At 42.2% G+C, this 25,968-nt stretch overlaps 1 protein-coding gene across 2 annotated transcripts in view; it reads right to left on the bottom strand.

The window, feature by feature from the left end:
* The window catches only part of PTPRH (protein tyrosine phosphatase receptor type H), a 134,160-nt gene that overhangs the window by 41,021 nt on the left and 67,171 nt on the right, over nt 1-25,968 (bottom strand). For both annotated transcript variants that reach the window (XM_075280107.1, XM_075280108.1), the window contains exons 2-5: nt 9,061-9,106; nt 6,959-7,219; nt 4,329-4,592; nt 612-872 (exon numbers count right to left, since the gene is read on the bottom strand). In XM_075280107.1, coding sequence (XP_075136208.1) covers nt 612-872; nt 4,329-4,592; nt 6,959-7,219; nt 9,061-9,106 — 832 coding nt within the window. The remainder of the gene's footprint in view (nt 1-611; nt 873-4,328; nt 4,593-6,958; nt 7,220-9,060; nt 9,107-25,968) is intronic.

Genomic DNA, 25,968 nt, shown 5'->3' with positions numbered 1-25,968 from the left:
TTCTGTGAGGCTGCCTTCACACGGAGTAACACCGGCTGCCATCCACAGCCGTACACGCGAGCGCTGCTGAAGGCTCCCGAACACTTCCCATTCACTTCAATGGGAGCGCTCGTAACGCCGGCTTTATGAGCGCTCCCATTGAAATAAATGGGAAGTGTTCGGGAACCTTCCGCAGCGCTCGCGTGTACGGCTGTGAATGGCAGCCTGCTTTACTCCGTGTGAAGGCAGCCTTAAACTTTTAAACCTTCTGACAACTAAAATGAATTCATGAATGATTAAAAAAGGATGCATATATAAAGCCAGGGTGAAGGTAGATAATATTTATTAACAAATTTGAGTGGACTGACTGAAAAGCAGAGCATTTCACATTTGAAAAATTGTAAAAGTTTTCCAAATTTGTGATTTTTTCATAAATAAATGCAAAAGAAAAATTTGGATGAAAGTTCATAACTAACATTGGTCACCAAAAAAAGCCTCAAAATCAAAGTGTACTAAAGATATTAGAATAAAAAGTGACGTGTCAGTTTTGAAAAACGGGGTCTGATCCCTAAGATGGTTTTTGCCTATGTCCTGAGGAGGTTAAATAAATAAATGAATAAAAATGGACTTACGTGTTGTCACAGAAATAACATTTGATGGTTTACTATATACTTCATTCTGGGTGACTGCATAGACGATGAAGTTGTAGTCAGTTCCTGCGATTAGGTTTGTAATCTCTGCGCTGTTGTCCTTTATACCAGTGATGTTACGAGCTCCATAATCCACAGTATAGGTGTATGAGTTGTTATTGGGACCAGGGGAGTTCACCCAATGGAGGGTCACAGAATTGTCTGATTTTGCGGTTACCGTCAGGTTCTGGGCAGGAGAGGGCACTTGGGAGACACAATGATGAGACATAATAGGTACTTTTTCATTTTAATTCATTTTAAAGATACTGCAGACTCTAAAGTCCATTTAAACCGATGATGCCACTGCGTTTTGGGTTTTTTTACAAAAATACGCGCGGAACAAAAACGCACGTTTTTCGCCTCCCATTCACTTCTATTGCTTTCTTCAGGCGGAAAACGCCTGAAGAAATGTCTCATCGCTTCTTTTTTCCCCTAGCGGCAAAAAACGCTAGCGGAAAAAAAAAAACTAGCCCTCTACATAGAGCACCATTTTATGGAGGCAGATTTTGAGGCGAAATCCGCTGTCAAAATCCGCCTCCTTGTCCCCGTGTGAACTAGCCTTACTGATCCCTGCTCCTGATCCTGTGAGCAGGAGCGAGGATCAGGTTACTGCAGCAGGTAACAGCCTACTAAAAAATAAAAATCATCAGGTCCCTGCCAGGCCCCTTGATGCTACGGGCCCTGTGACAGCGGCTACCGCTGCTACCCCGGTAGTTTCACCCCTGATGGTGATGTATAGTGTATTGTAGCAGATGTAGCATTCAGAATGATTATTTGGTACTTTCTATATCTGCATATCATGTTTCCTAGCTTTTAAAAACTTGCACCGGGATGGTGTCCCTTTTTTTCGTTGGCTACATGGATTACTGCAGATGGCATCAGTGTAATGTCTAGGCTGGTTCTGGAAATGCAGGGTGCTGTATGGGGAGAGATGAATGTCTACCTGTCTAGTCTAAGGTCTGGTGTCTGTATATGGGGAAGTCTGGTATCTCTATACTAAGAAAAGAGAGAGATTAGCCCAGTCTGAGATATATTTACAATGGTGTTCTGTGGTCTGTATTTGAAGGGAAGTTTAGCCCAGGCTCTGAATACAAGAGAGAGTCCAGTCTGGGCTCTATATACAGTCCTATGAAAAAGTTTGGGCACCCCTATTAATCTTAATCATTTTTAGTTCTAAATATTTTGGTGTTTGCAACAGCCATTTCAGTTTGATATATCTAATAACTGATGGACACAGTAATATTTCAGGATTGAAATGAGGTTTATTGTACTAACAGAAAATGTGCAATATGCATTAAACCAAAATTTGACTGGTGCAAAAGTATGGGCACCTCAACAGAAAAGTGACATTAATATTTAGTAGATCCTCCTTTTGCAAAGATAACAGCCTCTAGTCGCTTCCTGTAGCTCTTAATCAGTTCCTGGATCCTGGATGAAGGGATTTTGGACCATTCCTCTTTACAAAACAATTCAAGTTCATTAAGTTCGATGTTCGCCGAGCATGGACAGCCCGCTTCAAATCATCCCACAGATGTTCAATGATATTCAGGTCTGGGGACTGGGATGGCCATTCCAGAACATTGTAATTGTTTCTCTGCATGAATGCCTGAGTCGATTTGGAGCGGTGTTTTGGATCATTGTCTTGCTGAAATATCCATCCCCGGCGTAACTTCAACTTCGTCACTGATTCTTGAACATTATTCTCAAGAATCTGCTGATACTGAGTGGAATCCATGCGACCCTCAACTTTAACAAGATTCCTGGTGCCGGCATTGGCCACACAGCCCCAAAGCATGATGGAACCTCCACCAAATTTTACAGTGGGTAGCAAGTGTTTTTCGTGTAATGCTGTTTTTTTTTGGATGCCATGCATAACGCCTTTTTGTATGACCAAAAAACTCAATCTTTGTTTCATCAGTCCACAGGACCTTCTTCCAAAATAAAGCTGGCTTGTCAAAATGTGCATTTGCATACCTCAGGTGACTCTGTTTGTGGCGTGCTTGCAGAAACAACTTCTTTCTCATCACTCTCTAATATAGCTTCTGATTGTGCAAAGTGCGCTCTATTGTTGACTGATGCACAGTGACACCATCTGCAGCAAGATGATGCTGCAGCTCTTTGGAGGTGGTCTGTGGATTGTCCTTGACTGTTCTCACCATTCTTCTTCTCTGCCTTTCTGATATTTTTCTTGGCCTGCCACTTCTGGGCTTAACAAGAACTGTCCCTGTGGTCTTCCATTTCCTTACTATGTTCCTCACAGTGGAAACTGACAGATTAAATCTCTGAGACAACTTTTTGTATCCTTCCCCTGAACAACTATGTTGAACAATCTTTGTTTTCAGATCATTTGAGAGTTGTTTTGAGTAGCCCATGATGCCACTCTTCAGAGGAGATTCAAATAGGAGAACAACTTTCAATTGGCCACCTTAAATATCTTTTCTCATGATTGGATACACCTGGTTATGAAGTTCAAAGCTCAGTGAGCTTACAAAAACAATTTTGTGCTTCAGTAAGTCAGTAAAAAGTAGTTAGGAGTATTCAAATCAATAAAATGATAAGGGTGCCCATACTTTTGCACTGGTCAAATTTTGGTTTAATGCATATTGCACATTTTCTGTTAGTACAATAAACCTCATTTCAATCCTGAAATATTACTCTGTCCATCAGTTATTAGATATATCAAACTGAAATGGCTGTTGCAAACACCAAAATTTTTAGAACTAAAAATGATTAAGATTAATAGGGGTGCCCAAACTTTTTCATAGGACTGTACAAGAGGATTTGTATATAGAAGGATTTGGACTATATTTGTTTAGGAGGCGGTTCGATGGTGTTTACATATATTTTGTGGTGTGCTGATGGAGCTCAAATGTACTACTTGTGATTCAGATGGCATAGGTTGTGGGGTTTCCTTTTTGCCCCCTCTTTCTGCACTTGCTAGCTGTCTACAAGCCTGAATCTTATACTACAGAGAGAAAAGCAGTGGATGGAGAGGGTAGCAGAGACATTTAAAGACACCTCTCCATTTATTCTCTGCTTGGATGTTGGCAGGGGAAGATATTCCTCTTCTGGTGATCCCAGCGGAGGGACCTGCATCTTTAAAGTCATTTATAGCACATCCCTGTAAATATGCCATAAATGTGGGAATACCTCCTCAAGCACTATATGGAGTGCTGATTTTCCAACTACAATGCTATACCTCCTCAAGTGTCCTAATTCATTGAAGAATTTTTTAATCCGTGTTTGGAGCCGCCAGTTGTATTGCTAAAATATATGATTTTGCATCTGGAGTTTGAAGCAGCTCATAAGAAACTCAATTGTAGATGGAGAAATTGATCTCTTTACTCAACATTTGTGCAGTGGATAGGGGCAAAGAAATATTCTGAATGCTCAACAACCAGCAGTCCAGAACCCAACCTGCAGGAGCCTAACTATATGTGGGGGTGTACGAGGTAGCAACCGCTATTGCCAGTGGAGCCCCAGGAAGTACAAACACGTCTTTACAACATAATAAGCCATCAGTACTATAGACATCACAGGGGAAGTGGGAACCCCATTACAAATTTTGCATTAAGTCTCAAAAACTTAACTAGAACATACAAATGATGGGTTTTGCAGTAGCTAGAAAAGCAGAGTTGAAAAAAATAAAAATGTACTTACTTGTTGTCGCATTAACAACATTTGATGGTTTACTATATACTTCATTCTGGGTGACTGCAAAGACTGTGAAGTTGTAGTCAGTTCCCGCAGTTAGGCTTGTAATCTCTGTGAAATTTGTGGTTATACGAGTGACGTTGCTAACTCCACCATCCACAGTAACGGTGTATAAGTAGTTATTGTTATCAGAGGAGGGTGTGACCCAATGGAGGGTCACAGAATTGTCTGATTTTGCGGTTACCGTCAGGTTCTGGGCAGGAGAAGGCACTTGGGAGACACAATGATGAAACATAAATAAGATGCACTGTGTCACTGTAATTTCATTTAAAGCGTAACTAGAATTTTGATATTTTTTTTTTTGGTAGAATGTGTGTTATTAATAAAAAATTTTCCCTGCTTTCTACACACCATTTACAGTGAGAAACTGGGCACAGTTCTCATTGAGAAGCAAGGGAAAGACTTCCAAAATTCAGGATTTTACAGAAAGGAGCGAAAAAAATGTCAATAAAGTATATTAGAAAATGTATTAATGACACTGCCAGAAATTAAAAGCTGGTTGAAAGATTAGTTACATTATACAACAATTTTACGCTCTAAAGCACATGTAGACCGATGAAGTACTCTTTCTTGGAAAATTTTCATTTTACAGAAATTTTCAGCATATATCTTGATAGCAGCTTCTTAGTGAAAGGAAGCAAACACGCAGAAGTAATAATCTCAGCAAAATGAACTTAATTCTTTACAAAATCAAGATGAACCCAACAGATATGGCACTTCAATACCTGGTGAGCATGGCATCTACTTCACAGGTGAGTAACATCACATTTGTTCGCCATGTGGCCTGTTTGCAGCTCAGTTCCATTCAAGTGAACAACAAATCTTAAAGAGGACCTTTCACCACCTCCAACAAGTCTGCTTTGCCGATATGCGCCACAGTGCCAGAGATATCGGTGCCATTAGTTTCAGCACAGATATCTCTCCACTGTCAGAAGGGCGAGCCTTCAGTTCAGCATCATCGCCTGGCTATGATGAAATCCCCCCTGGCAATAGAAGGCTATGGAAGAGTACTAATCGGGGTTGCCTTCCACACCACCAGCACTCTAGCCGTATATAATACCACAGTTGTCAGAAGGCAAAAGGGTCCTCTATAAATATCACATCAGGCATCAAAACTAACTGCACTTGTTGCTCAGGAATGGTGAGAAAGGAAAATTCCAACTGCTGGAAACAGTGGAGCGGCACCTATTAACAGATACTAAGAACTTGAATTGTTGGAGATGGTCAATGGTCTTCTTTAAAGGGAATCTGTCAGGTCTTTTTGTAAACCCCAAACACAGCTGCAGCATCATGTATTTAATGTTCCTGGAGGCGACATCGGATGTGGAGAAACTTATAACCACCTGGCTGCGTGACTAGCCAGATAAAGTGCCCACCCCTGTGATACTAAAGGTAAACTTGCATACGCCAACCAGTTTTTTAAAACCTTATAATTTTTTGTTTGGCTATCAGATAGCTGATTTAGGGATACAGTAGGTAAGTTGAATATATGAGGCTGCTGGGGCCTGTTTGGGGTCAGAAAAAGACCTGTCGGGTTCCATTTAAAGTGAAAATAGCACTAAATACACAAGGCCTCAGAGTCATCACAATGAAAGCAAGCCATGCAAGCACCTCACAGATACAATATGCACTAAAACATAAATGCTATATAGTCTATAATGAGTGAGGACGGGAGTCGCCCACCAGTGTCATATTGGATTAACAGGAAGAATAAAAGCAGAATAATGCAATGTAGAGAAATCCAAAATGGAGCAACTGTGGTCCAGTATTGAGATGTTATAGGGAATGAACACACTGTCGCTTCTGCAGTGAACTCATTGTCAATAGTCTATCACTAAATATGAAAAAAACATTCAAAGGAGTACCAATATGTCTACCCTTCCTACAGTCACCTGCAGCAAAAATGGCTGCCACACAAAAATACCAATATCTCTCTAAGCAAATGTGGCATTGTGACCAAACATTGTCTACTGCTTTGCATTCTGATTTATTTGCACATGGCCTATATTGTAGTATATTCTGGGTGTAATACCCTGTCTTTGTATAGCAAGTCTGTGGAAAGAATATAGAGCCGTGTTCGCAGCAGCCTATAGTCTGTTGTAAAAGAAGCTGTGTTTGCTTACTAGCTGCACACATATACTAATATACAGTGATATCGTATATAATATACATCAAAGCCTATGTATCTCAATAAAATCTGTTATATAATCAGGTACATATTTCTGCCATATAAGAAAACATACAGGATACTTGGGAACAAAATTGTAACAAAGTGACAGTATTAGGCTAGGTCCATATCTGCTTTGGAGTCTCCGCCACAGATTCTGTGAAAATCGGTAGAGAGAAGAATCCTACACGGAAGACTATTCTTCTCACCAGTTTCAGTATAAAAACAGCAGAAACCCAATGGACACCCCACAGACCCCATTATAGTCTATGGGGTCCACGGGTAAAGGTTGTTTTAGCAGGCGGGCTCACTGTCCAGCTCGAGTGTGGACCTAGCCTTACAGTGACAGCACCAAATATATTGTTAGACAGGCCCCCTCTAGGGCTATATACTGAAATAATTGACTTACATGTAGTTGCATTACGGCGAGCACCATTGATACTGGTGCCATTGTCATTCGCTGCAAAGATCACTACTGTGTAGATGGTTCCAGGAAGCAAGTCAGTTACTCTATATGAATGATTTAAAGTAGTTTTGTTTACTTTGGTTGTTTCATGCTCAATAATTATGTAATAAGTAATATTGGCACTATTAAGAAGCGGCGTCCATGACACGTTAAAGGAGTGTTCAGTGATGTCGGTGACAGTCACATCTGTAACATCAGGTGGGGCTAAACAGTAAGAAAAACAATATCAATGATTGTATTAAAAAAAATCCAATACAAATAACAATAATAATTATTAGTACTTCATGAACTACTATCCTGTCCTCATGATTCATGTGGACAGCACTGGAAAAACACATGGACCCCACTATAGTCTATGGGGTCCATGTGCTTTCAGTGCTCTCCGCTTGCTAATGTGTTCGGTATTCTGGTCAGGAGGTCCCCATGCAGACCCCCTGCATAGAATACCCAACGCAGATGTGAACCAGGTCTGAACATGAAATCAGAATGGTTTCCATAAAAAGTCAGAATGTTCCAGAATGTCTTTTCTGGACAATAAGACAGGGTCTCGATTAAGTAACCCTCTTCTCTTAGGCTATTTTCATACTGTCTTGATAACATTGTTGCGGTCATCCATCATTGAATAACAGCATTGAAAATTAACGGCAGTAGAGGAACTGACACAGACACAGACCCCACCGCCTGTTCTATTCCCATTGACTCTAATGTAAACAACATGACGTACATGGTCTTCCATTATGTTTGTTGTACTGTTTTAATGGGAAAAATTCCCCAAATCTATTTCTTTGTGTTCTCTGCCTAACAACTTCTAAAAACCTTTGCATACATTCATATAGCATTCATTCTCTAGTGCTTCGCTTCTCTGGAAAATTCAATATAGACATCAGGAAGTGCCTTCCCATCTGGCAGCCTTCTCCAGTCAGTCTCCTTCTCCCCTTGACAGCCATAAATATAGTCTCTAGAGATGAGCGAACAGTAAAATGTTCGAGATTCGATATTCGTTTTGAGTAGCCCCTCAATATTCGACTATTCGAATCGAATATCAAATCCTATTATAGTCTATGGGGGGAAAATGCTTGTTTCAGGGGTAGGAAACGTTCGCTCAAATTACACTTACCAAGTCCATGAGTGAGGGTTGGGCTGGATCCTCCGAGAAGTCTTCTCCATGCAGTATCCCCGCGGCATCTTCCGGCTCTGAATTCACTCTGCCAGGCATCAGGCCTGGGCAGAGCCGACTGCGCATGCCCGCACTACAAGCGGACATGCGCAGTCGGCTCTGCCCAGGCCCGATGCCTGGCAGAGTGAATTCAGAGCCGGAAGACGCCGCGGGGAAGCTGCACGGAGAAGACTTCTAAAGGTAGGAGAAGAACCAGTGTTAATTGGCCAACTGTATAGCATTCGGCCAATCAATGCTGGTTCTGCATCGAACTTTTCCATTCGAATAGCGAGTGGTACTTGATCGAGTACGAGTATTTCGAATACCGTAGTATTCGATCGAATACATACTCGATCGAATACTACGTGCTCATCTCTAATAGTCTCCAATAAGATACAGATAGATGTTAATTGTAACCTGAAAATAAACCGTAAGGTAAACCTTTTTTTTTTTATAAAAATGGCTGGTCCACTGTACAAGCGCTTCTACCTCTTGTGTTAGAAAATCGCCTTGATTGTTAATGGTCTGTGGAATAAGTATAATATTTACAGGACAACCCCTTTAAAACTCAGGTTCAAATTTGGTTTTGTACTGGAATATGAATGTTAAATGTATAATATGGATAATCTGCCCTTCTAGGATTTTGAGTCGATTATAGCAATAAATAGATGATTTTCAGACGTGAACTAGCCCTGACTAGTCTGTAGTTGGACACTGTGGCAGTAACAACCAATCTGTATATCTACAGCAGCTAGGTAAAGACCACAGTCAACAAGTCTGGATAATAGAAACTACTCACAAATGACAAATGTATCATAGCATCTAAATACAAAATTCCATAACTGAATACAAGTGGCCAGGATAGCAAGGATTGTAAAATTATACTCACCAGTCTGAGCAACAATCCCCTTAGTACTCAGGCAAAGGAGAAAAGTCTGGAAGCAAAAAAGGAAATCATATAGGTTATTATACGCACATACATATTATAAACTAACGGATATAGCAAATATGTAATGAAATATTGATAAAATACCACAGTAATCCCAACAGGTAACAGGCCCTGTTTACTTTCCAATCCCCATTTCTGCTAACGGCGGTCTCTGCTAATCCTTTTGCCCTATAAAGGGCCTCATATGTCCCATATCAGGTAGCTGACAGTGAACAGCATGGCGACATGATATGTGATGCACAGGGCCCCTTGGAGGGCTGAAGTGAAAGCAAAGATGGCCATGAGCATGCATTAGTAAGTAGGGCCGTAGGCTGTGTGGAGGGGCCGCTATGGGACACTATACTGTGTGGAGCGGCCACTATGGGATATTATACTGTGTGGAGGGGCTGCTATGGGACACTATACTGTGTGGAGGGGTCATTAACCAATTTCAGTTGTTTTGTGTTGGAGACAGCCCTGGATAAGGGAATAGAGGACACAAACTTCATTCATGTAACTGAAGGAATATAATATGTAATATACACAATAGCATCAGTAGCTATTGTGTGCATTAGTCAGGGCTATGACTATTTTATATATTTTCTGGCTCATAGTTACAGAAACTACTTTTGGATAGCTTTATTATCATAAAACTGACCAGCAGGTGGCAGTCTCTCTCAAATCATTGAGAACGTGCACGCTGTTAGTGATGCTGCGACGCACAATTCATATAGTACTATAGCAGATTCAATACAATGTCACTTTAGTCATTTACAATATTTTACATTGTTTTCCATAATTAGAAAACAAACTGATGGTAATGTGTCCCCTCTTTCATGAAACTATATACAAAACAGGTTTCATAGCGCACATTGTGTCAGTATAATCTAATCGGTATTTCTGCACAGAAATATGATAATGAGAAGTTTGAAGTTGAAGGATTTCTTAGCAGAAATCTGAGATTTTCAGGTTGTAAAATTGCTGTTCATTATTGTAAATTTAGAGGGTGAGGAAGGTATGAAGCTGCAGTATCTCCCACAGTATGTGTAAGACCCCACATACACGACCATGGCTTCCGAGATTGCAGTGGAGTGCCCTCGGATGACACTCAGAGTTCTTTGATGCACTCACGTGTAGGTGGGCTTCCAACCAATTCATTTATGGTTAGATAGGACCAGTTCTATAATGAATGTAGGGAATTAATAGGAAACCCCCACAGACGTGAATACATCACAGAATACACATGCATGTCACTCAGAGTGTCAGAGTGCATTACCTTGCAAACTCAGCTCCACATCAGAAGCACATCAGCTGTGTGCATGGGGCGAGAAAGGCCAAGAAAGGGGAAGGGGAGCAGTAGGCATGCATACCTCGCCAGCCATTCAGATTCAGCATTTGTGGCCATTCCTGGAGTTTGGGGCCTTCCCGCTGAACAGTGGGAGGTATGTTTGATGCATTATATCGTGGGACACCAGGAGGGGGATAAAATATATATATTATATACAGTACAGACCAAAAGTTTGGACACACCTTCTCATTCAAAGAGTTTTCTGTATTTTCATGACTATGTAAACTGTAGATTCACACTGAGGCATCAAAACTATGAAATAACACATATGGAATTATATACTTAACAAAAAAAAGTGTGAAACAACTGAAAATCTGTCTTATATTCTAGGTTCTTCAAAGTAGCCACCTTTAAAAGTCAAGAAAGTTGCCCTTTAGATTACAACTCTCTTATTCCACCAAATTTGCCATGTTTCTTTCATTTGTTCCCCTGACCGTTTTGCTCTCATAAGATGTAGCAGTCACCAGTGAAAAGACTCAGGACTAGCACATACTAGTGACATGGATAGGGTTACCATAACAGGACGCTCCACAGGGGCCATAACATTGTCTATTCTAAAAGCCCTATAATAGGCAGAACAAGTCATTCCATTCCTGAAGTTGCTGATCAAGCATTCTTTTTGGTAAAATTAAATTTATTGCAAAAAAAATCACTGCATTACAACGTTTATTTACAACCTCAACAATATAGCATGCATAGAATGAAAGTACATTCCCCATTCACTAAAAGATTCTGGAAGTTCACAATGACAATTTCTAATATAGTCAATACTGTGGTGCACCATTCATGAGGCGAGCTGATGACATCATGTCAATACCTAGTAGATATCTCCAATTTGGAATCCATGCCTCTTTTCTTTGGCAAAAAAACTGTCTGGGGATCCCGTCATACATTTGTGTATCATTATAGGACACAAGAATGATCATTGTCTGATCTATGTAGTACTGTAAGTTTACATACAACAGTTCTTGCTCTCAAATTCTGCAGCTTTTTCCTCATTGAAATCAGCATGGAAAATTCTTAATTATGATCAATTCTGCACATATGATCTATACATCTAAACATTCAATGGTTCTGAAAGAAAAAAAATAGGGTATCACATTCCCAAATTTTAAAACCATGATGAAGCTACTGTATGTTCTCACAAAGATTAGCCCCCATTGAATAAGGTTAGTCAGTATGCAGACCCATGTTAGTTGAAATCTGCAAACCATGGCAGTTACTCAAAGCTCAATCTTGTATTTTTCTGTAGTTGTCTCTACAACAAATATAAACATCGAATTTTTTCAACGTACTTATTTGTTGTGTGAACATGCGCTAGAATTTCCTAGAGTCAGTCAGTAACTGCAACTCATGTTGGTGCTTACATAGCACCAACATATTCCAAAGAGATGCTAATTAATCACGGTCGCAAATAGGGCTCACAATCTAAATTCCCTTTCAGTAAGTCTTTGAGTTTTAGAAGGACTCATGCAAATACTCGGAGAACATACAAACTCCTTGCAGATGTGTCCTTAGCTAGATTCAAACCCAGGACTCCATTTCTGTAAGACAAAAGTACCATCACTGGACAAGTGTGCTGGAAGTTTTAGCCTTATAATGCTTTTTATACTAGGCTATTCATATATATATATATATATATATATATTACATATTAGAGCACATCTACTTCAGTGACATCAGTCACACAACAGGTACCCAATCCTTTTCTTTCAAAGAAAAGACTAAAAGGTGAAATACAAGGGAAAATCCCATAAAAAAAAAAACAGGAAAAATAAGTCCAAAGCCCCCACACAGATAACCGTATGAAAGGTCCGTTTGCTATTTGGGTTTTTCCTGGATAGCACACTGACCCATTAATATCTATGGGCCTGTGCGCATGATCCGACAGTCTGGGCTGCAAAATATAGAACAGGTCCCATTCCTGTCCTATTTTGTGGCTGTGCTTCCGAAGTGCTTATTCACTGAATGAAAGGGGACGCGGAAGCACGGCCAGCATGTGGATGACATTTGTGTGCCGCATATGCCTTTTATTCACGACCGGTGCTAAGCACATGGTCGTGTGCAACCAGGCTTATGCTGAGGCCACACATTGTGGAAACAAAGCATTTTTGACCGTAGTGGAAATGCAGTGGAAATAAAGCTCTGCGTTTTACGTTCCTGGTAAAGTGAATGAGATATTACTTAATAGAATCTCTACAATGTATAAAAAAAAAAAAAAAACCCTGCAGAAAACGTGGCATTAAAAAAAAAAAAAAAGAACAAAAAGTTTGATTTTTGAAATGTGCAGTATATTAGTTTTATCTACAAAAAATATGGCACTTTCCTTACAGACTTATAATGGCATAGACAAAACACAGACGAGAAGCCAAGAAAATGCAATGGCTTTTCAGACTGTGGTTGTAGCTGCCTAGCAATATATATGGCCTTAACTTAATGAAGTTTTTAGAGATTAGAAAAAATCTATTTGTATTCCAAACCCGGCACCACTTTATTCTTAGGCTGCACCTGGTATTGCAGGTACAGCCTGAGGATAAGAGTGGCATTCCTTTATTCTCAGTGCAGGGTAAGTAAGTGTCATAGATTTGTGTGTAGTGCGTCATCTGTCATGTGACAATACAGCACTTCTGCTTTGGAATATAGAGGGTGAGGCTCCATTTCCTTATTTTATTTGATTGCTGCTTCACATCATTGCTGTAGTTCTCAGCAGTGACAAGTAATATAAGCTGCACATTAGGTTAGCTATACACAAGATACATGTTACACAACTCCACTGTACACATGCACACTTGGCTCAGCCAAGCAGCACAGGTCTACTGAGTAAGAAAGAGGAGAAAGCGACTGCCAGACACGTCTCCCTATAGAGAAATGGACTGGGCACCTGAAATTCAACTGTCCCACCCTAAGCCTACATTCACACAAAAGTCATAGTTGGCAGGGTTCGTTTTCTTTTTTATTATTATTATTATTGGACATCAGATAGCTGCATTAAAGTCCAATCATGTGAATGGTGGCTATTTATGCAATTGATTTTTTGATGGTCATTTTCTATTTTTGCCAGTTTTCATGGATCCTTTAACCCCTTCCCGCCAATGGCATTTTTTGACTTCCTGACCAAGCTCGATTTTTCAAAACTGACATGTGTCACTTTATGTGGCAATAACTTTGGAATGCTTTAACTTACCAAAGTGATTTTGAGATTGTTTTTTCGTAACACATACTTCATGTTAGTGGTAAATTTTGGTTGATATATTTTGTGTTTAATTATGAAAAAATAGGAAATTTGGTGGAAATTTTGAAAAATATGTATTTTATAAAGTTTGAAATGATGCGCATTGCATACAGATAGTCAGACCGCCAAAATTATATCATAAATCTCATGTCCCAGATCTCTGCTTTATGTCGGCATCAAACTTTAGTCACCCTTTTATTTTTTACGGACATTATAAGATTTACAAGTGAAACAACAATATTCAAAATGTTCAAGAAATTTCTAAAACCCATTTTTTAAGGGACTAATCCAGTTATGAAGGGGTTTTGAAAGACCCTTGTATTGAAAACCCCCATAAATCACCTCATTTTCAAAACTGCACCCCTTAAATAAGCCAAAACAACATATACCTAGTATTTTAACCCTATAAGTGCTTAACAGGAATTAATACAAAACGGAGGTGAAATTTACACGTTTGATTTTATTTTACTAATTTTTTCGTTTAGCCCTAGAATTTGCACATTCACAAGGGGTTAAAGGAGAAAACGATTCCCTCAATTTGTTATTCAAGTTCTCTGGACTATCGTAGTACCCCACTTGTGGGTGTAAACTAATATATGGAAACACAGTGAGACGCAGAAGGGAAGGCGCGCCAAGGAGCTTTTAGAGGGCAGATCTGGCTGTGATCAGTTTCAGGAACCAGTGATGTAGTGAGCATTAGCAACCCCGAAGTGAATATGTAAGCTGTGCAGAGTAAATTGGGTACACCAAATCCCATTCTATTTTCCCACTAGCTCCTATGACACGGATGGGGAAGAGGGGCATTCTGGGGGATCAGCACTGGTGTATTCTCTCTCATAAGCTCTAAATATGGGGAGTCCCCTGAAAACGCTCGCACAGCTTATACATTTCCTTCTAGTCGCAGCCACTTATGTCCTAATGATTTGGGGACTTCTGGGGGGTTTTATCTTCACATTGTACAAGCTAGATTTTTATTTTTATTTTCTGGCAATGTGGCCATATGAGGGCTTGGTGTTTGCTTTATTAGATGTGCTTTTCAATGTCACCATTTTGGGGTGACTGTAACTTATTGACTAAATTTTATTAACTCTTTCTGGGTGGGATGTAAAAGGAAACATCAATTCTAGCATTGCTTTTAGCATTTTTTTTTCCCGTGCAGCGTACATCATAAGTAACATGTTAACTTTATTCTGCGGGTCGGTACGGTTACGGCGATACCTCATTTATATTATTTTTTAATACGTTGCTATTTGTGCAGAATAAAATTCAATTTAGGGGGAAAAAAAATCAATTGTTTTTGCATCGCCATCTTCTGAAAGGCATAACATTTTTATTTTTCATTAGACAGAGCTGGTTGAGGGCTTATTTTTTGTGTTTTGACCTCTGCTTTTTATTGGTACCATTTTGGTTTTCATCTGACACCAAACAAATTTTCAAAAGTTGGTAAATACTACTTTGTAAGAAATGCATAGTGACCATTCAGGGTATTGAAGGAGGTCTACCATTGGTCACCCTCTTTTATATGGATCATATTGTAAAGGTACACTTTAGTAAAGAAAAATATTCCTTTGATCCAATTAATAAGATCACCCAAGTGGGTTGAGATAATTGCCGTTTACAGCATTATTTATGGCAGATTTATGGCGTAGATGACAATAAATCTGGGAGGGGCACTGCCAATGGCTCCATCCATGCATGCCTTTACCATGCCGCCTTTCCAGGAAAAAGTGGTAAGTGGTACTGCAGAAAAGAAAAAAAAAAAAAAGTTGCAAACTTTCTCTCTCTTGCAAAAATGTGTGACTTTTCATTCCTTGGACACAAGACATAATAAATCTACACCAATAGCTGTAAAGTATTTCTCTTATTATTATTTCTACTATGGTTCCCTGTTAGCAACTATTTCAATGTAGGGAGATGCTGACTGTACTGTTGTACTAAGGCGGGTAGAGCAAAAAACTTTCACAACTGGTTTTGCTTACACATTATTAGCTCTTCACAAACATATGCGTGAAGAATCTGATCAGACAGCCCAAGCACACATGTATACAGGCTGAATCTTTGTACTTTCTTATGACTGGTATGCATAAATGCGCAGAAACAAATAGTCTTCATATTTTAGGTTTTTACCCATTTCCATATCCCTTTATTGGATAACTCAGGATACCAACAATAACCTGTTGTTTTTTTTTTTAAGACCTTTAACTTATTTGTGACAAATGTTCCTATAAATCTTGCCTTCAAATCAAAGATTATGGGGTTTCCGATCAGATACCAATGACTTGTTCTGTATAGGTCATCAGTATGAAGAATCCTATTAGGAATGTGCAGTTTTCTTGAAGTATATTCAAATGTCAGCATTCTAAGAACACAGACACACCTTGATGTACACTTGCATACTGCTTTAAGGAGTGTCACAAAACTTCATTTATTTTCAGGTCTTTTTCTAATTCACAAAGCCATAGTAATGTTTGCATAGGCAACTTGTAACAAGAAGTCGGCCACCATGAAAACCACTTGTAAACTACTCATATATTCTGATGTAAGAAGGGTAGTGACATAGTCAACAAACATTTTATTATGTCAAGTTACTGTCTAGCTGCCAAGAAAATCAACTTGTAAGTTAAAACCTCGTGTAGTGAATTTCAGCTATAAAACATTTTTCTGCAGCATTTTTCATGGAGTTTTTGCTGCATTTTTCACTGCTTATTTTCTTCCTTTATTCAATATAGAGAGAAAACGCTCACAATTCCACAGCTAAAATTAACATGCTGCGATTTCCAAATGGGTGCCCATCGGGTGCAAGATGGCCGTGAAGAAAGGATGTTATGCACCCGAGGGCACCAGTTTTCACAGATCCATATACATTTGAGTGTATGGGAGGATCTGTGAAAAAGGGAAAAAAATAGGACACTACTATATATTTTTATGGTCCGTGACTATAGACTGTCAAATTAGCGGTCATGTGCAGTGGCGCAACTACCGGGGCTGGGACATCAGGGGCCTGGCGACAGCCGCTACCGCTGTGTTGTTTTTTTTTTCTTAATAGGCCATTACTGGCTAGAGTTACTCCAGCCGGTAACGGGCCCTATTTACTTACCAATCCTAGCAGTGGCCGGGACCGGTAAGTGACGCCAACAACATTATTATACTTAGGGGTCTTTTCTGACCCCCGAGTATATTGATTGGAGGTAAGGGAACATAACAAACCCTGTTACTTACCTCTCCGGGCAGGTTCGGGGCTACTTCTGTGACTCTCCCTGACGTCACATGACCCGGGCCTGCGTCTGGGTCATGTGACATCCCGAGTCATATGACATCCCAGAAAGATGGCCAACACCACCAAGGACTGCAGCAGAGCCGGAGATAGGTGAGTAACAGTGGTTTTTTTTATGTTGGTACCCCCCTTCAGTCTCCAATTATTATACTCTGGGGTCTGAAAACCCCCCAGAGTATAATCATTGTTTATGGGTGTCCTCAGTGGGGCATAATAGTGTGTGCAGAGTCCAACATGGTGCATAATACTGTGTGTAGGGGCCACCACAGGGCATAATATTGTGTACAGTGGCCACTATGGGGCATAATAGTGTGTGCAGGGGCCACTATAGGGCATAATAGAGAGCGCAGGAATGCGCGCGGGGGGGGGGGGGGGTTCGGTCGGGGTCTTCGGTGGGCATCAGTCGGGGGGGGGGGGGGGGATCCCATGTCAAAAGTTCGCCACAGGGCCCTGCCGTTCCTAGTTACACCACTGGTCATGTGAATAGCGCCTGTTCACTGACATTCACTGCAAAACTGTGTGCTCTGGCAGGCATGACCGTGGCCCAGGTTCACTAAATAGCTCATTTGCTTATAGATTAAAAGTTGAATTTCTAATCAGCAAGGTTGCACTTTGGCACAATAAAGGTTTGCTCATTACTCTATTAACCTACCCTTTGCCAACAACCAGGAAGTGTCAGCGCAATAAAGGAGTGCTTACATATGAATATATCAGCAGAAATGTTCTGAGCATGACATGGAACGCTGGATTATCGATCCAATTTATAACATGTGAAGAAGATAAGATTTGACACTTTTTATTGCTTAAATAATCAGCATCACCAGCTTCCTTGTTACTGATGATCGTTCATAATGTTTTCATGTCTTCACAAAGTATTCAGAAGGCGGAAGTCGTAGTTTCAAAATAGAGATAGATAGATAGATAGATAGATAGATAGATAGATAGATAGATAGATAGATAGAGATGTGTCCCTTAATGGGACGGTCACACTTCTTCTGAGAAGCATGGTCACTCACTCAAATCAATGGATACCAATGATTGTAATGCAACTTGTGTAATCTATACAGTGGTGCGACATTGGAAGATATGTTACAGTGGTTCCCTCAATGACTGCGGCTCCAGTTATGTGATCACCCAAATCAGCCTGAAGAAGGGTTACATTGGAAACTAGATTGGTGATCGGAAGTCTCTATTAGGATTCCACTATATATGCAATTTTTGAATCCACACGTTTTCCATTGTTGGTCATAACTAACATGTGCAAGAATACCCTTATGCTGAAGACACAAGTAGCAGTCCCGGTCGCATCCCACTTAGATTAACGGATTAGTGATAGGGATGTGAGAGGGGTTTGTTTTGGGCCAAACTCGTTCAATACAAACTAGAAGTATCTTTATTATATACTCTTCAGACCCCAGAGTATAAAAAGTAGAGGCCCAGGGTTAAAGCGTCATGAAACAAGGAAATAGAATGCAAAACAAATCCAGTATCTGTTAGGGAAGTTCAGTGGAAAATTCTAAACTTTTGTGGATTTATTGTGTCAATAAGGATTAGCTTCAAACCATAGATATATAACTCTAGATAGTGATATACTGGCTGTAATAAATGTTATCGGTCCAGTCAGGTATGTCGCTCATTTTCCCAAAGGTTCCTGATTGTAGAAGGAAATGAAAGTATATTAATAGAAGTTGACTGTATATAGTCTAGTTATAGGTAGGTCCCAATACGTCAGTGAGTCCTAACACGGATTCCTCAAATGCAATGGTAATATTATTACAGATGTGGAGTTGAGATGGTATACTATATATTCTCACATCATCGTGGTTTGTCCTAAATCATATATTACATTAGACTGTCGAGAAAACCCTCACCCAGTTATTGCATCAAAGACCAAGTGCTTAAAAGGAGTATTCTGGATTAAAAATATAGATAGCCCAATGTAAGGATGGTCATAAATATGAGATCTCTGGGGGTCCAACAAGCGACAGTTCATGACAACTGAAAACCAAAGACTGGAGCAGGAAGCAGATAGTGCTCTTCTCTGTGTAATGGCCATGCCAGGTTACTGCAGATCAACATTTATTCACTGGAAAAGGAGCCAAGATGTAGTCACTCAGCTCAACCACTACTGAGATAACAGAGAGGTCTTTCCTTCTCCATTTTATGCGTATTAGCTGCTAAGAACAGCTCATAGTAGGAGTGCCAGGTATTGGATCCCCACTAATCTGATATTTATGATATTTTTCACTCATCCTTAGGTTAGTTCTTCTAAATTTGTACCTGCCTTAAAGTCCTGTCTCCAGACCAGAGTCACACAGCTTCCTCTCAATTTTGAAGAACGAGAAGTTAGATTTTTCTGACTTACTTTTTTATGTTATATTCATGCACTGTAAGATAAAGCAGACTAAAAGACCATCTTGATTGTCGTAATTACAGGCCTATCTCGCTTTTGAACGCGGATCTTAAACTGTTTACCAAGCTCCTAGCCTCTAGACTGAACATGTGTCTTTCCTCCTTGGTCCATAAGGATCAAGTTGGGTTTGTCCCCTGTCGTCAGGGTGGTGACAATACTAGGAGGGCTATTGATCTAATCGACGTTGCGTTGCGCTCTGAGTCGGAGCTGTTGGTACTCAGTTTAGACGCGGAAAAGGCGTTTGATCGCCTGGGCTGGCCCTTTCTCTTTGAGACTCTTTCGTCTTATGGCTTTCGGGGACCCTTTTTGTCGGCCATTCGGAGCCTCTACTCATCCCCCTCTGCTACGATTAAGCTTCCTCATGCTTCCTCCCCTCCGTTTCGCCTGTATAATGGTACTAGACAGGGTTGCCCGCTATCACCTCTCCTCTTTGTCCTCTGCATTGAGCCCTTGGCGGTGGCCATTCGGCTGTGCCCTGATGTTTCTGGGGTTCGAGTCCGTGACAGAGAGTTTAAGCTTTCTTTGTTTGCGGATGATATTCTCCTTACCCTTACTAATCTTCACGTTTCCCTTCCCAATCTTCATGCTATTCTTACCAAATTTGGCCGTTTATCTGGTTACAAGGTTAATACTTCTAAGACTGAGGCGCTCCCCATCCGCGTTCACCCCTCTACCTTGGCTGGCCTTCAGGCCTCCTTTCCGTATACATGGAGGTCCTCCTCCTTAAAATACTTAGGCATACATCTGACTGGGTCTTTCTCTCAATTGTATCAGGCGAATTTCCCTCCACTTTATAGGCATGTTCAGGCCCTTCTTATCAGGTGGCGGGGTCTGCCTTTGTCCCTCTTTGGTCGCATAGCTGCGGTTAAGATGACCGTGCTGCCTAAATTGCTATATTTGTTTGAGACCCTCCCGATTCCTGTTCCTCTTAAGGATCTTCGGGCGCTACAGGGCTCGCTTCTTCGGTTTGTGTGGGCCGGAGGGAGACATAGGCTTTCGCGACATCTGATGATGACTCCGAAGTCGAGGGGAGGGCTTTCTTTTCCTGACCTGGTGTTATATTATTGGGCTGCTCAGCTACGTAGGATTCCGGCCTGGTCTGCTCTTCATGCCTATTCTAAGTGGATGGAGATTGAGAAGCTGTGGTTGGCTCCGCATCATCCTGCTTCATTGATATGGTCTAATCCATATTCGCCCCCTAGAGCTAGCTTGTTGGGTCCCATGGCACTTACCAGGGATGTCTGGCGCTCCTGTTTGTCCCGTTTCCCTATTTCTTCCCCCAGCTCGTCTATGACGCCCTTCCTTCTACACTCCCACTTTCCACCTGGACTCACTGGGCCTGTGGCGGGCCCTTGGTTGAAGGCGGGCCTCTTTCGGCTCGCTGATATTATTGATCATAGGACTCGTTCTTTGCTGTCTTTTGCCGAATTGCGATCCCACTTTGGCCTTCCTGGGTCCAGTGAGTTCACATATATTCAGATTTCCCACCTTGCTTCTTTTATCTTTCGGGGTCCTGTGGCACCTGTCCCTACGTCGTTTGAGAGAATTTGTAAAGCTAGCACTGGAACTAGAGGACTGGTTTCCAATATATATCGCTTTTTATCTGACCCCTCACCTGATATCCCGCCTGCACACTCGTATATGACACGATGGGAGGTCTATCTGGGTCAACCTATCTCGACAGAAGAATGGTCCCTTATCTGGAGCAGGGGTTTCAGGACCTCGAATTGTGTGACTCATAAAGAAAACTTCTTTAAAATGTTGATGCATTGGTACCACACGCCGGCTCTCCTCCATTCCTTTGATAGCTCTATTCTGGATTGCTGTTGGAGATGTGGTGCACGCCCTGCACACATCTTTCATCTGTTTTGGTCTTGTCCCTCCCTGCTCCCTTACTGGACTCAGGTTCAGGACCTTTTGTGCCGGGTTCTCGGCATTTGCCTCCCTCTATCCCCTAAAACCTATCTCCTTAATCTCCCTCCACTGAAACTGCGCAAGCCGGCCCTGCGACTTTTTCTGTTTCTTCTCACTTCTGCCCGGTGTTTGATTGCTAAATATTGGCGTCAGTCAGCACCCCCATCCCTGGAGGAGTTATACTGCAGGATCAGGAATGCGCGCTCCCTGGAATACCTAACAGCCGTGCTTAACAATGAGGAGGAGCGGTTTCACGCCGTTTGGGACCTGTGGGACTCGTTCTGGGCCACCCAGCCTCTGTAATTCCACCGCCTTCTGGAACTTCTGTTTTTTTCTCCCTCCCTTTCCCCAGCCTTGTCTTGTCTGGTTTGTGTTTGTCTTCCCTGTCTCCCCTTTTTCTTTTTGTTTCTACCTAGTTTACCATTTGTAATTTCGTCATTTTCTATTGTACTGTTCTTTGTGATCTCCTCTGGCTTGGTAGACATGTTGTGTTTCTTTATTGTTACAAATTTTCATAAATAAACAATTTAAAAAAAAAAAAAAAGATAAAGCAGACTAGTGGCCCAAAAGCCACCTAAGGGGGCATTCACACTTGTGCCCCGTGTCTGGTGCGTGTATTCCACCGGATTTCCATCTTCAGCCCAAGCAAAACTGGACAAGGAACGGAAACCCGGTGGTCAGCTTTAAAACCCATTCACTTGAAACCCAGCGGAATGGCAAACACTGGACAGGGGCAGAGGCACAAGTGTAAATGAAGCATAACCAGTAATTGTAGGTCTATAGCCAGATTTATTGTTAAAAAGGACTGGTCCTCTCTGTTTTACTAAATAATTATGTTCCCTTATATACATTAATTTTGGAGCATCTTTGAATAGAGCTCTGCATTGTGCCTTTTCTCGTCTATTCTTTTTAGTAATGTATAAATAAATTGACAACTGGGTGTTACCATTCCCCTTGTCAAAGTGGTATGTCTTTCCATAGTCTGACACAGAGGGTACTGCTTGGAGAGTGTCAGAATATGTAGGAACAAACCCACAACTAGAAACACCCGACCTAAGAAGAATAAATAGGGAATGAAACAACACACAGAGTTATAAGAAAAGATGACCCAGAATTGTTATATTATGGGGAATACTAGTATATAGTGTATAGCAGTGTTTCCCAAACTGTGCTCTGGGGAGCACCAAGTGCTCCGCAAACCATTAACAGGTGCTCTGCGATATGGTGATAATAAACGGTTAACAATAAAAAATAAGCAAATGTGAAGGGTTTCAAAATTAAAAATTCTAGTTCACATGCACTCCTAATATTCTACTGGCGCGGCACTACGGTCTACTCAGCGAATATACGAGGCCGGCGGATTAGCGTTTCACGGTCGGACAGCACTTCCAAACTGGTCTCAGACCGCTCTTTCTGGTTTAATATTCCGGTCTCGTATATTCTCCGAACAAACTGTACCTACGGACGCAAGTGCTTTAGTCCTCTTTCACGCTCGTATTGTGCGGTCACTCGATCCTTGCTGTGTCAGTTTAGTTCGCACAGTATTTGCAGCTATTCGTCACGTGTTATTCGAAAAAACATTCCTAATTTGGTTGGTCAGCAATGGATCGCTGGATGAAGACTGGATCCTTCAGAAAAGCAGGTAATACCACTGACACAGACCCTCCAGTAGGAGCGGCAGCTTCAACATCCAACAGCTATGTTCAAATATTATGTTAAAAAGTAAAAATATGGATGTCGTGATTATCCAGAACCAGATCTGGGTGATGCGACTTTTCAACTACAGTGTTGAAGAGATTACTGATGCTTGAAATAAGGCGACAGGCTGAAGAGTTTGTGGAAGAGTTAGGCCAGGTTCACACCTGCGCCCAGTCTCTGCTTTAGTCAATCTTGCTGGGTTTCAGTCTTCTGCCCTGAGAAACTGGACAGGGGACGGAAACCCAGTAGTTAGTTTTCAAACCGCTTCAAGTGAAAGGGTTTGAAAAGTGAGCGTCCGTGAGCGTTTTGTACCTGTCCGCAGCAAAACCAGATTTTTTTTAACTGCACACAAAGTCCTACATGTCCAACTTTGTGTCCGGTAAAAAAAAAAAAAAAAAAAAAAAAAAAAAAAAAAAAAAATCGGTTTCGCCGTAGACAGTAGAGATGAGCGAACACTAAAATGTTCGAGGTTCGAAATTCGATTCGAACAGCCGCTCAATGTTCGTGTGTTCGAACGGGTTTCGAACCCCATTATAGTCTATGGGGAACAGATACTCGTTAAGGGGGAAACCCAAATCCGTGTCTGGAGGGTCACCAAGTCCACTATGACACCCCAGGAAATGATGCCAACACCTCTGGAATGACACTGGGACAGCAGGGGAAGCATGCCTGGGGGCATCTAACACACCAAAGACCCTCTATTACCCCAACATCACTGCCTAACAACTACACACTTTCCACATTCAAAAAAACCTCTATCAAAGTGGGAAAATACCTGGAAACCTTCTTTACTCCCCAAATGGATGGACACAAACCCCAATTTAAGCTCAACAAACAGTAACAACCACCCCTTTAAATCACGTTCCCCATGACAACCACAAATGGAATAGGCAATGGGAATTCCAAAAGCCCTCACCCTTAACTGTCATTTTGAGTGTGTGTGTGTGTGTGTGTGTGTGTGTGTGTGTGTGTGTGTGTGTGTGTGTGATGTGGTAAGACCTTCCAAAATTCACTTTTCTAGCCCTTAACATGAGCCCTTCCAAACAAAGTTACATGACCTTAAGCTGAGCTACCAGCAGAGATTGAGGCCCTTGGCATGAGTAGAGCCTTGCACCAGCAGTGTTTTTGGCACTTAGGGTGAGTTGAGCCTTGTACCAGCGTGTGTCCCTTAACATCAGGCGGGCCCTAAGTTCTGCGCTTTGCACAAAAGTTCCACATTAACTAGGCTGAATGGTACAAAGATTAGTAGGCCCGAGAACCAGGAACAGGTCTTGCAATGGCTGTCGGATAACGCTTAAAGCACATTGTCCACCAGCCAGTCAGCCTCTACCTCCTCTTACCCAACAGTCTTGTCCTCCTTCCACCCAAAATTCCCAATCTTCTCAGAACAATAACCCCAACTGTCCCTGCTCCCCAGAGCTGTTCTCCCTTCCTTTGACTGTACCGCAACCTGCCCCTCCATTTCGCGATTCCACGGACCTAACAGACGAGTATCTGTGTCCAGATGCTCAAACACTAGAGTCTCCTCCATTCCATCTCCGGTCGATTTGGTGGCGGATGACCAGCAACCCACCCTCATCGACGACGATGAGACGCAGTTGCTGTCAGGGCAGCCAGTTGACATGCGCATTGTGCAGGAGGAGGAGGCGAGACAGGAGTTGGAAGAGGAGGTGGTGGACGACGAGGACACCGACCCCACCTGGACAAGGCAGATGTCAAGCTGGGAAAGTAGTGTGGATGTTGAGGCAGGTGCAGCACCAAAAAGGGTAGCTAGAGGCAGAGACATGTCCAGAGGCAGAGGTCAGCTGCTTTGCCGAAGCCAGGCCAGACCCGGAATGTCCGAAGATGTTCCCTTTTGTACCCAGCCCAGAAAAACTCCCCCATCGAGGGCACGTTTCTTGAAGGTGTAGAGTTTTTTCAAGGAATGCGCCGAGGACAGATATAGTGTCGTCTACACAATTTGCCTCTCGAAATCGAGTAGGGGCCCTGAGAAGAGCAACCTGTCCACCACTTCAATGCACCGTCATTTGGAATCCAAGCAATGGAATCAGTGGCAGGCAGCAACGGCAGGACAAACGTCGCCCGCCGTTCATGCCACTGCCTCTGCTCACAGTGCTGGCGATGCACTCCAGAGGACGAGCCAGGACATCACTTCATCTGCCTCCGCCACTTTGTTGACTTCTCCCTCATCCTCCCCTGTTTCTGTCTTATCTCCTTCTCCTGCACCATCAAAGGCACCATCAGGCGCTTCTTTACAACAACCCACCATCTCTCAGACATTGGAGCGCCGGCAGAAATACACCGCTAACCACCCACCCACGCAAGCCTAGAACGCCAACATCGCTAAACTGCTGGCCCAGGAGAGGTTGGCGTTCCGGCTTGTTGAAACTCCCGCCTTCCCGGACCTGATGGCAACTGTGGCACCTCACTATGCCGTCCCTAGCCGTCTCAACTTCTCCCGGTGTGGCGTCCCCGCCTTGCACCAGCACGTGTCACTCAACATCAGGTGGGCCCTTAGTTCCGCGCTTTGCTGCAAGGTCCACTTGACCACCGACACTTGGACAAGCGCCTGTGGTCAGGGATGCTGCAGTGCTTATCTTTAATGACAGGCAGGGTGAATGTGGTGGAGTCTGTTCCCCGGGTGCAAACTGGGGTGGCCTATCTCCTCTCCCAGGCCAAAATTCATGGCAGGAGTAGACTGAAACCCTACGACGCTGCAACCTCCACCACAGCTACTAGCGGCAAACGCTAAAACACTGGTGTGGGGAGACGTCAGCAGGCGGTGCTGAAGCTCATCAGCTTGGGGGACAGACAGCACAGTGCCTCCGAGGTCAGGGATGCCATCCTGGCTGAGATGGCATTTTTTTTTCCCTGCTACACCTGGGGCCTGGCATTTTTACGCCTGTGATAATGGCTGGAACCTGGTAGCGGCTCTGGAGCTTGCCAGCCTCCAACACGTTCCATGTTTGGCCCACGTCTAACCTAGTGGT

The sequence above is a fragment of the Leptodactylus fuscus genome, chromosome 6, assembly GCF_031893055.1.
Source record: "Leptodactylus fuscus isolate aLepFus1 chromosome 6, aLepFus1.hap2, whole genome shotgun sequence".
Classification (NCBI taxonomy): domain Eukaryota; kingdom Metazoa; phylum Chordata; class Amphibia; order Anura; family Leptodactylidae; genus Leptodactylus; species Leptodactylus fuscus.
The sequence above is the reverse complement of the archived record's forward strand: the minus strand, read 5'-3'. Positions and strand labels throughout refer to the sequence as shown.